Source organism: Alosa alosa, chromosome 16 (assembly GCF_017589495.1).
Source record: "Alosa alosa isolate M-15738 ecotype Scorff River chromosome 16, AALO_Geno_1.1, whole genome shotgun sequence".
Classification (NCBI taxonomy): Eukaryota; Metazoa; Chordata; class Actinopteri; order Clupeiformes; family Clupeidae; genus Alosa; species Alosa alosa.
The window spans coordinates 7307788-7320693 of NC_063204.1; the positions used below are offsets into that span (position 1 = coordinate 7307788).

At 44.6% G+C, this 12906-nt stretch overlaps 1 protein-coding gene across 1 annotated transcript in view; it reads left to right on the forward strand.

Annotated features, from left to right (window-relative positions):
* Positions 1-9718, forward strand: part of lmbr1 (limb development membrane protein 1) — a 45854-nt gene extending 36136 nt beyond the window's left edge. The window contains exons 13-17 of the mRNA XM_048266778.1: positions 282-355; positions 783-873; positions 2014-2080; positions 7824-7985; positions 8930-9718. Coding sequence (XP_048122735.1) covers positions 282-355; positions 783-873; positions 2014-2080; positions 7824-7985; positions 8930-9018 — 483 coding nt within the window. The 3' untranslated portion in view covers positions 9019-9718. The remainder of the gene's footprint in view (positions 1-281; positions 356-782; positions 874-2013; positions 2081-7823; positions 7986-8929) is intronic.
* The last annotated feature ends 3188 nt before the right edge of the window (positions 9719-12906 follow it).

Genomic DNA, 12906 nt, shown 5'->3' on the forward strand with positions numbered 1-12906 from the left:
AACGAGCTGAAGGATGCTGGGAAGAAGCCGTGTATCTGTGGGCACTCTGGATCCCTGCAATTAGTAATTTGTGTTCAGACCTGTCAGTGCAGGGCCACGTTCAGTTCAGCCTGGGCTGGCCAGAGAGGTGGCCAACTGAGGATATCTGTGATGGGCTTTTTACCCCCCAGATTTCCCCGGGAGCGAGACCGGTAGAATTTATGCTCCTTATGTTGTAATCCCTTTTTTTTTTAAAACTACTCTCTCTCTCTCTCTCTCTCTCTCTCTCTCTCTCTCCTCAGGACCGTGGGATTGGGAATGCCTCTTTGTCTACGTTTGGAGTTGTGCAGGCCGTGGTGGAAATCATCTTAATGTTGTATCCTTCCTATCTGAACACTGATTGTGTGGGACTTTGACATGCTATCTGTTGTGGAGTTAAACTGGGGGCTGTGTGTATGCACGCGTGTATGTGTGTGTGTGCGTGTGTGTGTGCGTGTGTGTGTTTGTGTGTGTGTGTGTGTGTGTGTGTGTGTGTGTGTGTGTGTGTTACCTCCTTCACTCGTGTGTGTGTGTGTGTTACCTCCTTCACTCGTGTGTGTGTGTGTGTGTGTGTGTTACCTCCTTCACTCTTGTGTGTGTGTGTGTGTTACCTCTATCACTCGTGTGTGTGTGTGTGTGTGTGTGTGTGTGTGTGTGTGTGTGTGTGTTACCTCTTTCACTCTTGTGTGTGTGTGTGTGTGTGTTACCTCCTTCACTCGTGTGTGTGTGTGTGTGTGTTACCTCCTTCACTCTTGCTCGCTCAGCTACCTGCTGGTGTCCTCTGTGGTGGGGTTTTACAGCCTCCGCATCTTCAAGGGCCTCACGCCTCGCAAGGACGACACCACCATGACCACGGTAAGGGCTTGCACAGCAGATGGACAAGGTTCTCGAATATACAGCTGTTATTTGTTTGTTTTCTTTCTCTCTCTCTCTCTCTCTCTCACACACACTCAAACTCACACACATTCACACACACACTCCTTTCATTGATCTTTTTGGCCTGCCACTGTCATTTTCTGTTTTGTGGTTTTGCCTTGCTGCATTTCCAGAGAGACCATTTCCATTTTTCTAATCTCTCTCTCTCTCTCTTTTTTAATGGCGTGATTCTCACTCTTGGTCTCACAGGGGCTTCATTGCTTGTGGTTGTTAGGCCTCCCTTCTCCCCTCACATCCACCCTTTTTTAACCCCATTCCTCCTTCCTTCCTTTCCATTGGACTTGTGCTCCTCTTCAGTCAAGACGTCTGTGAGCGTTTCACTTGATGGTGCCAATGTTTGTTTATTTGTTGAGAGAAAAAGGGAAAGTGACTGATAAAAAGAATGTGTGTGTGTGTGTGTGTGTGTGTGTGTGTGTGTGAGTGAGAGAGAGAGAGAGAGAAAGGGAGAGTGTCCATTGGAGGCCTGCATTCAGTTGTTAATGAGTTGGCCTGGTCTGGCTGTGACAATGCTATGAAAGAACCTAGTAATGAGCAACTTCAGGAGCACTAATTGCACAATCTCTACAATCCACGTGCACTGTTAAGTTTTGTGTGTGTGTGTGTGTGGTGCAAGCAAACATGCAAGTGCGCACATTCTGCGGTCTCGCCTTTCTCAATTCATAGTTATGATTGATTGTGTTTAAAGAAATAAGCAAATGACTTTGTTTTCAAGCAGCAGGTACCATAGGCCATGTTTACCTACTCTATGCTATTCCAGTTCAGGCAAACGAATGAATCACTGGTGCCTTGAACCAGTCTGGAGGTTTTTGCAGTGTTATCAATAAATCAAACTTGGGCAGCTCCAGCTACAGGGAACATATAATCTAAAAGCGAAATCTAAATAGTTGTAGTTAACCCTCGATCTACCACTACACAGCCACATGCTCAGCAAAACTCAACCTAGTAGGTCAACCCTGTGTATAGCAGTGAAAGAATCTTTGTTTGACCCCAAGTAACCTCTGGTCGTGAGTGGCCAGTAATGATGAGTGATCATGTGAGTCTTACTCCTCTCTCCTGCAGATCATCGGCTGCTGTGTGTCCATCCTGGTCCTGAGCTCCGCACTCCCTGTGATGTCCAGAACCCTGGGTAAGTGACCCTACCCTGTGAAACCTGGCAGCAGCGAGTAGAGTAGTGTCTCTCTTGCTTCATCTAGGCTATTAGTAGGGTGCCCTATTTCCATAGTTATGGGTGAGGGTTTACTTAGTTCACTCCTCCTTAAGGAAAATGCTTAGTCCTAATGCAGTTCTTTTGACTGATCACTTGTATGCCTGTGGTGAAACACTGGACATCAGTGAGGAGGGAGAGAGTTGGAGAAGGAAGAGGATTAGGACATGACTCACACAGGACTCAAGGCTTTTGTAGACTTTTGACTTTCTGTAAAGAGAGTTGTCGGGCCAGGCCTTTTTCTTTTCTTGTCGTTTTTTCGCAGAAGCCCATTAAGGCACAGGCCCGATTCAGCCTCTCAGTTTTAGTTGTGCCGTTTTGGGGAGTTGGTTTGGCTCCCGTTGTGGTCCGCCTGCTCCAGCTTCAGTTCTGCCGGCGGTAGCTGGCGCTCAGCCATCCACAGTGACCATGTCCTTTCTCTTCCGTCTGTTCCATTGGTTTATCGTGGAGGGAAATCTTTTGGCTGGACATGTGATTTACATAAGGTGCCTTCATCGCTGTCGTCTCCCATCGCCGTGGGTTTGGGGAGTCAGTGTTGCGCTGCCGTGCCGGTGTGCGTGTGTCTACGCATTCGTGCTAATGCTCTTGTCAAATCAAAGTGGGTGGTTAGCTGGATAACATGCTCGGTTGACTTTAAAATACAGGTTTGCTACAGTGGAAGTGAGTCATTCTTTGTGTGTGCGTGTGTGTATGTGTGTGTGTGGGGGGTGTATGTGTGTGTGGGGTGTGTATGTGTGCGTGTTAAACACACATCCACACGCTGGGTTTATCTTTCAGTTGTCATTTTGGATGAAGGGAGCTCATCTCTTTGGTGTGTGTGTGTGTGTGTGTGTGCGGTGCGTGTGTGCATGTGTGTGAAAGGGAGATAGTCTGAGAGAGTGGGTACCATAGAAGTGGTGAGGGGGGTCTCTGAGAGATGACCACTGACCATGGGAATTCTGCTCCCCCTGCCCCCCCCTCCCCCTTAAGGTTAACGAGTGAAATTCCTCTTCTCTTTGCCATAGAGATTTGGGAGAAGAATGGAAGGCCAGTGTGACTGCAATGCCAGTAATAAACACACCTAGCACAGACACAGCTGTTCAAATAACACCGTGGTGTGTGTGTGTGTGTGTGTGTGTGGTTGAGTACAGTGACTCATTCCAAGCTTTACAAAATATCAACAGGTTCTGCTTTGTGGCATTGAATGCAAGAAAGAATAGATGCATGGAACCAATTGAGAAAGAGTGGAGGAGAGAGTGGAAAGAAAGAGAGAGGAGGCCTGTGGAGAGGTAGAAGTGGGGGTGAGGAGAGGGGGGCTGTGGAGAGGTAGAAGTGGGGGTGAGGAGAGGGGGGGCTGTGTGTTGAAAGTGTGATGGGAAAGGTAAACTGTACCTTTTTTTTTTTGCAACTCAACCTTTTTGCTCAAAGATTGAACATGTCACAACAGAGGAATTTCAGCAAAAAAAGGGATTGCCTCAAGCCTTTCCTTGACAGATTTCATTTAGCATAAAATCAAGCAGAACACCATCACCAACATTAAAATGCTCTCGGAAAATGGCTGTAGATGGGTAGACACAGTAGTGCTTTGTCAGGCATTCTCTCTTGGTTCTCAATATGAGCGTGGTGAGCAAAGCAGCCTGTGCAACCTGGACTGCAAACGGTTCCCATCTCGCCACTATCAGTGCGCTCCACTGGAGTGAGGAGTTTAGTTCCCTGTGAAGCGCTATATAAACGTAACGTAACGTAACGAGTGAAGCTAGTGTTAAAGCATGGAGCAATTGCCTCATTTAGTTTTGATTTTGTGTTTAATGCAAGGTCTCGTGTTTTTTTTCTTCTTAGCAGTGGGGGTAGGCCAGTCCGCAACCTCCAACCACAACCTATGAGGCCTAGACAAGCTTGTTTCTGACTTCACTAGACTATGAATGCATTATTTGTGTTGTAAGACATGTTAAAAAAAATGAATGACGCCAGTACTACGCACAAATTCATCATTTAAACTAAAAGGGCAATCGGAGAGTGGACGTCTCTCCACCAGGTTTCACTTACGCTATCATTGTGAAAAAATAGGCTACTATATAGAAAATACTTTGAAGTTCCCTTTGAATCGGATCTGTTTCAAAAATTCATAGGTTTCTCTGAGCCTGTGCTACACCTTTCCACCAAGTTTTGTGAAAATTGTACCCATAGTTTTTGTGATAATATTGTTGACAGGCATACCGCACTGTAGCAGCCTATGGTGGAGTAAATTGAGGCTTCTTGATGGTGCACGCCACTAATGTCTATGAACCCCCAATATGCTTAGTGCTTAACTACCGTACAAGCTATGACAAACTATTGTTAACTAGAATACATTATATACAAGGCCGTATCACTTTGTATTGTATGTGATCAAATACACAATATTCAAACCAAAACAATTGCACCCTAGACTAACGTCTATGAACCCCCAATATCAAGACATAAATTGCTAGGCTACAGTAGTATCACTCACTGATGTGCAAAATAATCACTTACAACAAACTGGAAAATGGTATGCTAAATGCTTAAATATCTGACGGAGACTGGAAGTGCAGAGATGAGATGATCTCAGTTAAGTAAAGAAACTTCATTACAGAGAATTCCCAGGAAAACACTGACTTGACTTGCACAATACAGATTGTAGAGATTGTAGAGATTGTCTGAGAAATGACGCACCGGCCTCTCTGTCTGCCCTTCCTGTGCTGTAGCATTTGATCAGTGCTTATTTCAAGTTCAACTAGGGTAGTGCTTAACTACCGTACAAGCTATGACAAACTATTGTGAACTAGAATACATTGTATACAAGGCCGTATCACTTTCTATCGTATGTGATAAAATACACAATATTCAAACCAAAACAATTGCACCCTATACTATACTTTGACACTATTTAACTAAATAAGTCAGTTTTTGCTCCTTTATTAACCCCATGCAACCTTCTATCCCTGCCCAATTGGCATCACAATCACATGGAATCATGGTAATATAGCCACACAAAGGCAAACCCAGAAAGCATGCAGATGTTGCACAATCAAGTTTTTGAATATTTGCTACTTTGCCCACAATATCTGGACTTATATTCCATTGCACAGATTTATGTGTTTATAATTATAGTTATGTAGTTTTTTCAACCCTCAATACTATAATATAGAATGACACGAAAATGGTGGGAAGGTTGGATCGCTATCCTTTGGTAGCTTCCGATTAGCTCCCATTTTTATTCAAGGTCCTCCCAAAACGAAAAAAAAAAAAAAAAACCTTGGCCATATGACAGGGGAGTAGAGTAGTGATGTAGACTACAGGATTCTGTCAACAGATTTGACGTAAAGGCTGTGGGGGTTATAGAACGTTGGCACATCACTGCCAGACTGGGGCTATTTCAGTATGCAGCAATGTCTAATGGAGGATATAGACGTGAGACTTACACAAAGACACACACACACACACACACACACACACACACACACACACACACACACACACACACACACACACACACACACACACACACACATTCTCCTCCTGACTCTCCCCCTCGCTTCTGTTCAGAATCCCCTGGGGAGAAAGTTTGATGCAACTTTTTTATCTGCAGTGTCCTAAAATGCACAGTGCAGGACTGCAGGAGTTCTACAGCGGGGGAAGAACAGGAGACAAATGCTCACGAGCACACACACGCACACACACACACACACACACTCACTCACTGCCTTGTACATGAAACACATGACTTATAACAGCGGCAAATGAGATCTAATTGCGTCCTCATATCTCTGCCTGAATGACAGTGTGAGATGGAGGGTGGTTATGCCATGCGTCGGCAATAGCTTTGTGTGTGTGTGTGTGTGTGTGTGTGTGTGTGTGTGTGTCCGGCTGGTGGATCATCTCTCTCTGTCTGGTTGACAGGGAGACAGAGTAGACGGCAGACATTAAGACAAAGAGCAGGTCCTCCTCACACCAGTGCTGTCCACTGACAGCAGCCCACAAACAGTATCGATCTGCTGCTGGACAGAACTCCTCTCTCTCTCTCTTCACTCTCTCTCTCCTTCTCTCTCTCTTTCTCTTCTCTCTCTTCTCTCTCTCTTCACTCTCTCTCCTTCTCTCTCTCTTCCTTCTCTTTCCTTCTCTCTCTCCTTCTCTCTCTTCACTCTCTCTCTCTCCTTCTCTTTACTCTCCCTATGTCTGCTGTGCAGCATTTTTTTCTGTAAGCATTATGATGGGCTGATTACCTCACCTCCCGGCTCCTCATTCTGTCTGTAAAGGAGGGAGCTCTGATTCTCTCCCTCTCCCTCTATCCCTTTCTCCCTCCTTCCTTCCCTCCCTCTCTTTAATATCTATCTCTCTAAAAGCACTGTTTAAAATGCCCAAACCTTTTGCCTCGGTGCCAAAAGTGAAAGAAAGCAGGGAAGGAAAGTTGACATTGCGATCCAAACGTTCTACATCAGAAACCCATTGAACTGGCTTGTCCTTCCAGGTGATCTCACCATCGCCTTCAGCCCTCTTCTCTTCTTTCTCCTTACACTCCTCCCTCTCTCTCTCTCTCCCTCTCTCTCTCTCTCTCTCTCTCACCCCCTCCCTCTCCCTTTTCTGTTGTTTTCAGGCAATTTTGCTAAAGGCCCCCTGTTGCTTCGCGTGCCAACTGCTTACAGCTGCTGCAGAGGCATCTTTTATCCGGACGGGAATCGATCAGCTAATCTAATCGCCGGGCAATGGTTACGGAAGCAGCTCCTCCTAAAAAAAAAAAAAAAAAAAAAACAAACAAACAACAAAACAAATACGTCATACTTGTTACTGTGCCCCCGACTTCTGAGGTGTGCCGTGGGTTTGGTGCAGAATCCCAATTCATTTATCCTCCTGGTGGAATAGTGTGCCCGTAACTGACCCTGTGCTCTTAACCAATCAGTAAATTAGCCTCGTGCTTTTAAAAGCACAGGAGAAAATGTGTAGAATAAGACATATCCTTGTGTTTTGCAGTGTATTGAAAAAAATGTATTCTTGTGTTTTGTCTTGTTTGCGAGTCAGAGAGAGATCCCTTACAGTTAATGTTTTTATTTTTTTAATCCCACGGTTGGAAGCCTCTTTGAAATGCACAGTGAGAGGTGTGGTACACGCACATTGAAGTGTCTCGTGTGTGTGTGTGTGTGTGTGTTTTTGATCGGCATTGTTTGGGCCTTGTGCGTGTGTGTGCTCTCCGGGTGTTGCACGCTAGCTGGGCCACGCCACTCCATCCATCATTCATCGCTGTCCGTGGAGGTGATGCCGCTAATCCGCCGCAAAAGGTGCCAAGAGATAAAGCGGAACGAGTCGGCAGGGTGACTCGCACCCAAACATCGGCCCTGCCTGCCTGGGAGTCTGTTTGCACAGCGTTCTGCGTGTGCTAGACTGGACAAATAAAATGGCTGTGGGAACACGACCTACGGCTTGGAGAGAATTTGTCAGCTCCAGCACCAGTAGACTGAATTCTTGAATTTCCCCTTGGGGATCAATAAAGTATCTATCTATCTATCTATCTATCTATCTATCTATCTATCTATCCTGCCTTTGATGCTGTCCGTCCGATTTACTGTGCGTCTTCTGTGCTTGTTTGTGTGATTGTGTCTCTTGATGCAGCACGCGCCCCCAACACCCCATGGTCACTGTTGGGTCACTTCCTTCTCCCCCTTCTCTACAGGAATAACCCGCTTCGACCTGCTGGGCGATTTTGGGCGATTTAACTGGCTGGGAAACTTCTACATCGTCCTGTCCTACAACCTGTTGTTCGCCGTTGTGACGACCCTGTGCCTGGTGCGCAAGTTCACCTCCGCCATCCGGGAGGAGCTGCTCAAAGCTTTAGGTACCATCTGAGGATATCGCCATAGTAACTGAAAGCTCTAAGCCAAACCGCTCTCACTGCTGTAATAGTTGTCTGTGCCAGGCTCCTGACCACTTCAGGTAGAAAATAGAAGATAAAGATATAGAAAGTAAAACATTTGCTATTTCAGTTGCTCTTTTAAGCATGCACATATAAACGCAAGCCTATTCTTGTGGATGTCTAAATGCCACACCTTACTCTGTATGGATATCTAAATGCCACACCTTACTCTGTGATTGAGTTGGCATTTCTCAGGTATGCAGATGCAGAAGCTGCATCTCTTTTAGTCTCTGTCCTCTACAGAGTCTCAAACATTCTACACACACACACACGGTCTGTCTGTGAGCCTGTCAGGTCATTGAGGGGCAATAGTAATTAACCCTGGCAATTGTGTGTGTGTGTGTGTGTGAGACAGTGTCTGCACGAGCATTTATGTGTGTGCTTGTGTAAGTGCATTTATGTGTGTGTGAGCATGTCAGACCGTGTGTGTGTGTGTGTGTGTGTGTGTGTGTGTGTGTGTGTTGGCTGGCAGGCGAAGGGGAGCGAGAGGCTGAGTCACATCTCCCTCTGACACCAGACTCTGGAAAAGAGCTACAGCCTGACCCAAACACCCAGCAGAGTTGGTGATGGGGAGGCAGGGGTGTGTGTGTGTGTGTGTGTACACGCTTTTGTGTGTTGCTTAGATGGAGCAGGGCATCAGTAAATACAGCATCTCCGAGGGAAGAAGATGAGAGAAAGAGGAGAAAGGACAGGCCACGGTGTTTGAAATCATTCTGTTTATGTGTCTGAGTGAGAGTGTGTGTGTGTTGAGAAATGTCAGGCACGATACTGTTGCTGTCTGTGGTGCTGACCGGCTAAAATCAGCTCTCTCTCTCCCCCCTCTCTCTCTCCCTCCCTCCCTCCCTCCCTTATCTCCCACTCCGCAGGCTTGGATAAACTCAACCTGTCATACAGCCCCACCGACCCCGAGTCTGCCAAGCTGTCCAACGCCAACGGCCACCAGAAGACTCTCTAAAGAGACAACCATCACACACAAACTTAGACACACACACACTTTTACATTTTACAGACTTAGAGACTTTTGACATGAATACACCCAAATACCTGTTGGAAGTGGAATGCGCCTCAGTGATGGAGAGAAGCCGAACGGATGGCGGAGGACTGGTGAGGGATAGGCAGAGCAGAGCGCCGGCTCAGTTTGGCTCCGTCCGTACCAGGAGGAAAAGGGACCCTGGGACAGCAGTTCACCAAGGATGGAGGATCCATATAGGACACTGGTGCCCCACGTCTCATGACACTCCACTTCTCTCCACGGAAGAAGATGGACTGGATGAATGAGTGGAATCGAGGCTCTGTGAAGACAAACTTACTTCACAGGCTTTCCTTTGTGACAGACTCACCATTTAATTTTTGTTTACTTTTGTTCTTTTTTTCATTTTATCTTTTTTTTAATTTTTTTTGCACAGATATATGGTAGTTGTACCATCTTTGCTTGACCTCTATCTTTTCTCTCTGTCTTTCCTTCATTTGTCTCTCTATCTTTGTTTGAAATCCTGAAGTGTTTTCAGTGCCAGCTTGTTGTTGTTGTTGTTGTTGTTGTTGTTGTTGTTGTTGTTGTTGTTTCCTGCTTTCCTGCTTTCCTCTCCTGCTTCACCCTTTGCCCACTTCCTCTGCTTTGTTAGGATACTTGCAGTTGGCAGTGCACACCACTACCATTTGGGGGCTGGGGGCTGGGGGCAGAGGGTGGGCAGAGGGTGGGCATGCTCGTGCATATGCAACTCATCAATACTCATATGTAGAGTTGGGAAAAAAATACTTTTCGGAGAAGGGTACTTGTTAGAAGTTGTACGATATCTACGTTCTGCAGGCTAAACAGACTACACTGAATTCCCTCATTTTGACAAAGATTTTACACATGTAGGTTCAAGGTGATGTCAGTGAGCCCATCTCATCAAACCAGGGTGGTTTGTGACGGCTGTTGTAGTCTCTAGAAGTCTTGTCCAACTGCACAACCATTTCAATACTATTCCATGCAGTGGCGAGGGCGTAATGTATTTTAGCTTTTGGGTGCTTTTTAAGCTTGCTTTTAAATGACATTGCCATCAGGAATGCTTTCATTCATTTTTTTCTGTGTGATGCTTTCTACTTACCAACCAGCCTTTTTTTTATCTTAATGTACATGCTCCCATCTGAGCGGAAGTTGCTTAGGACACCCTCACACCTCAGAGAACACCAGTTGGTGTGTTGCACGTTAACATGGAAGTCCCCTTCTAGTCACCTGGGGTCCTGTTGCTGTTACGGACCACTGGCTGAAAATAATTTACTAACTCGTTAATGTTCAGTTGTCCTCCAGCTGACAAAAATGAGCTAATCTAACGTTAATGTTACTGACTGAATGTCACCATAGCAAGCCATTTACAAAGCCATTACCCAGTGAGCCTGACACTTACATGCCGGCTTTGCTAGAGTAGGAACATACTGTATATGGTACTGTGCACACGGCCTAGCAAGGGAGCTAGCCCTGCTGTGTTCTGATCGTTAGGAAACGGTTTTCTCTTGCAACATTGGGACGGGCAAGATAACTTTGTGAGCCAGTCGGTGTCGGTGATGTCTGTCCTGACCTTATTGGCCAGTAAGACTGGAGCCAGATCACAGATCACCAAACAGCACTGCCAGCTCCACACACCCAGCCAATGAATGAGGAAGAAGGAAATGTAGGAATGCATTGTATTTGTTTACACTACTTGTGTGTGTGTATAACAGACAGCCCCTTGAAACTCCACTGTCACGTCGTGTGTGGACTAAGAGCAATGGGGCTTCACAGCATAAAGGGATGACGTGTTTACGGACTATAAAATTAGTCTCATAGGTTTAGGGGTTGCAGTGGTATTTTCTTTATTTATTTTTTTTCAGGCACACTTTTTTCAGTTTGTTCTGCACATTTGAGCTGTGTGTGTGTGTGTGTGTGTGTGTGTGTGTGTCATAGTGGTCATCCATATGATGGTCAAGAGAAACCGGAAGCTGGGTGTCAAGCTATGCTAGTACCTCATGCTCTTTCTAGACATTCCCACAGAAGACAATTAATGTGAAAACTGGTATTGTTTCTGTTTTACAACTTCTTTTTTGTTTGTTTATGTATACTTTTGTTTGTTTGTGTATACTTTTGTTTGTTTATGTATACTTTTGCTCATACACAATGTGAATAGTTCACTATAACTCACAGTATCATCACTATTTTTTTTCACTCCTGGCTGGAAATGATTACCTGAAGTCAAATCTCATCTTCTTGTAAATGTTGTATTTATGTGTATATAAGCCACACTTTTTGTATTGAGCTCATTTGAGTCTTTGAGCCTTTGTACAGTGTGTGTGTGTGTGTGTGTGTGTTTAATTTAGATGACTCTTATTCTGGCTGTGTGAAAATCTGCGTTTTCTCTTTTTCATGAAAACTTCACCTCTGATGCCTTAACACTTGGAAGGTGTTTGCGTATGTGGATGTCTACGTTTATAAGTGTATACTCCAGATAGGTCTGTTTCTTATTTCAGTGTCTGTTTGTGCACTTTTTACAACAAAAAAAAACAAATTCACTGTGAAGCCCTCTTGTGAAAATGAAACGCAGTATAACTATAAGGCACGCCTAATAATAATAATAATAATAATAATAATAATAATAATAATAAAAACTAGAAAAAAAAGGCAAAAAGGAAAAAACTAAAATGGCTGCAGGCTATTAAAATGTAATTCCCTGTAGTTTCTCTTGTTAGAACCAAATATCAGGCTTATCCTAAATTTGATTTGTGGGTCAAATTGTATTTTAATTGAAACTCATATGGTCACTCAATACTTTTACTCTGCTCTAAAGAAAAACTCTGGGGCTAACTAAACTGTTTAAACCTGTGATGATACCGTGTTCAAGAACAAGACATTTAGTGAAAGACGTCAGTCAAAGAATTTAACATGCGGCGCCAAATTTACAGATGGATCTGTCTTTGTGAGGATTTTATGGTTGATGTAGTACAGTATGTGATGTAACTTGGATACTAAATGTGTTGATTAGATAAAATGTACAAAGAATGCTGACCCCCTTTTTCTCTCTTATTGCACAACGTGGATGCCGTATGTTTAAACAAAATGGAGGGGGAAAGAAAATAAGGTGTTTATTGTTCATGTTCAATCCAATTAGAGGTCGGTAGAACTGCTTCAGGTAGTTTTTTTAACTGCACATAGTGGCATCAAACTCCTTGATACACACTCTGATTGGCCATTAGTACAAGTGTAGACATGTGTATGTGTGTGTTTGAGTGTTTTTATATAATAATTGGTCGGGGCTTGGTAATTAGGACTTAAAACCAAGAGATGGCACAGTGCAGCCAATCAATCCTTTTTTATTAGCCGGCTGAAGACAGGAGGGGAGCAGTGAAACCACACATACTGTGACTGCCCCAGCTGGGTGGCTCTGTCCTGGCAGAGCTGCCTGATAGATCATTCTCCAAGCCATGATCACTCCAAGGTGTGTGTGTGTGTGTGTGTGTGTTTCTGTTTGGTCATTCTTTGCCTCTCTGCAACGGTCCATCTCCCCTCCCGTCATCAGCACACGAAACAAACGATGAGCAACACCTGCAGCGGCAATTGTTCATGTCAAAATAACTAAGCCCTCCTCACACTGTATATTCAGTATTTTAGTAGTGGAGATGCTTGTGTGTGCTTCCTTCACCTTTGCAAGCACTCACTCCATGCTAACTGCTAATGATTCAGAAAGTCTACATAGCTTTTAACAATATAAATAAAATAATAATAAAAGTTGTGGGGATCATCCAGACTGATTAATTTGGAGGTTTGAGGGTTGCCCGTTTGATGTTGAGGAAAGATAAGGTATCCTTTGATCAACACATTCATCCGGCA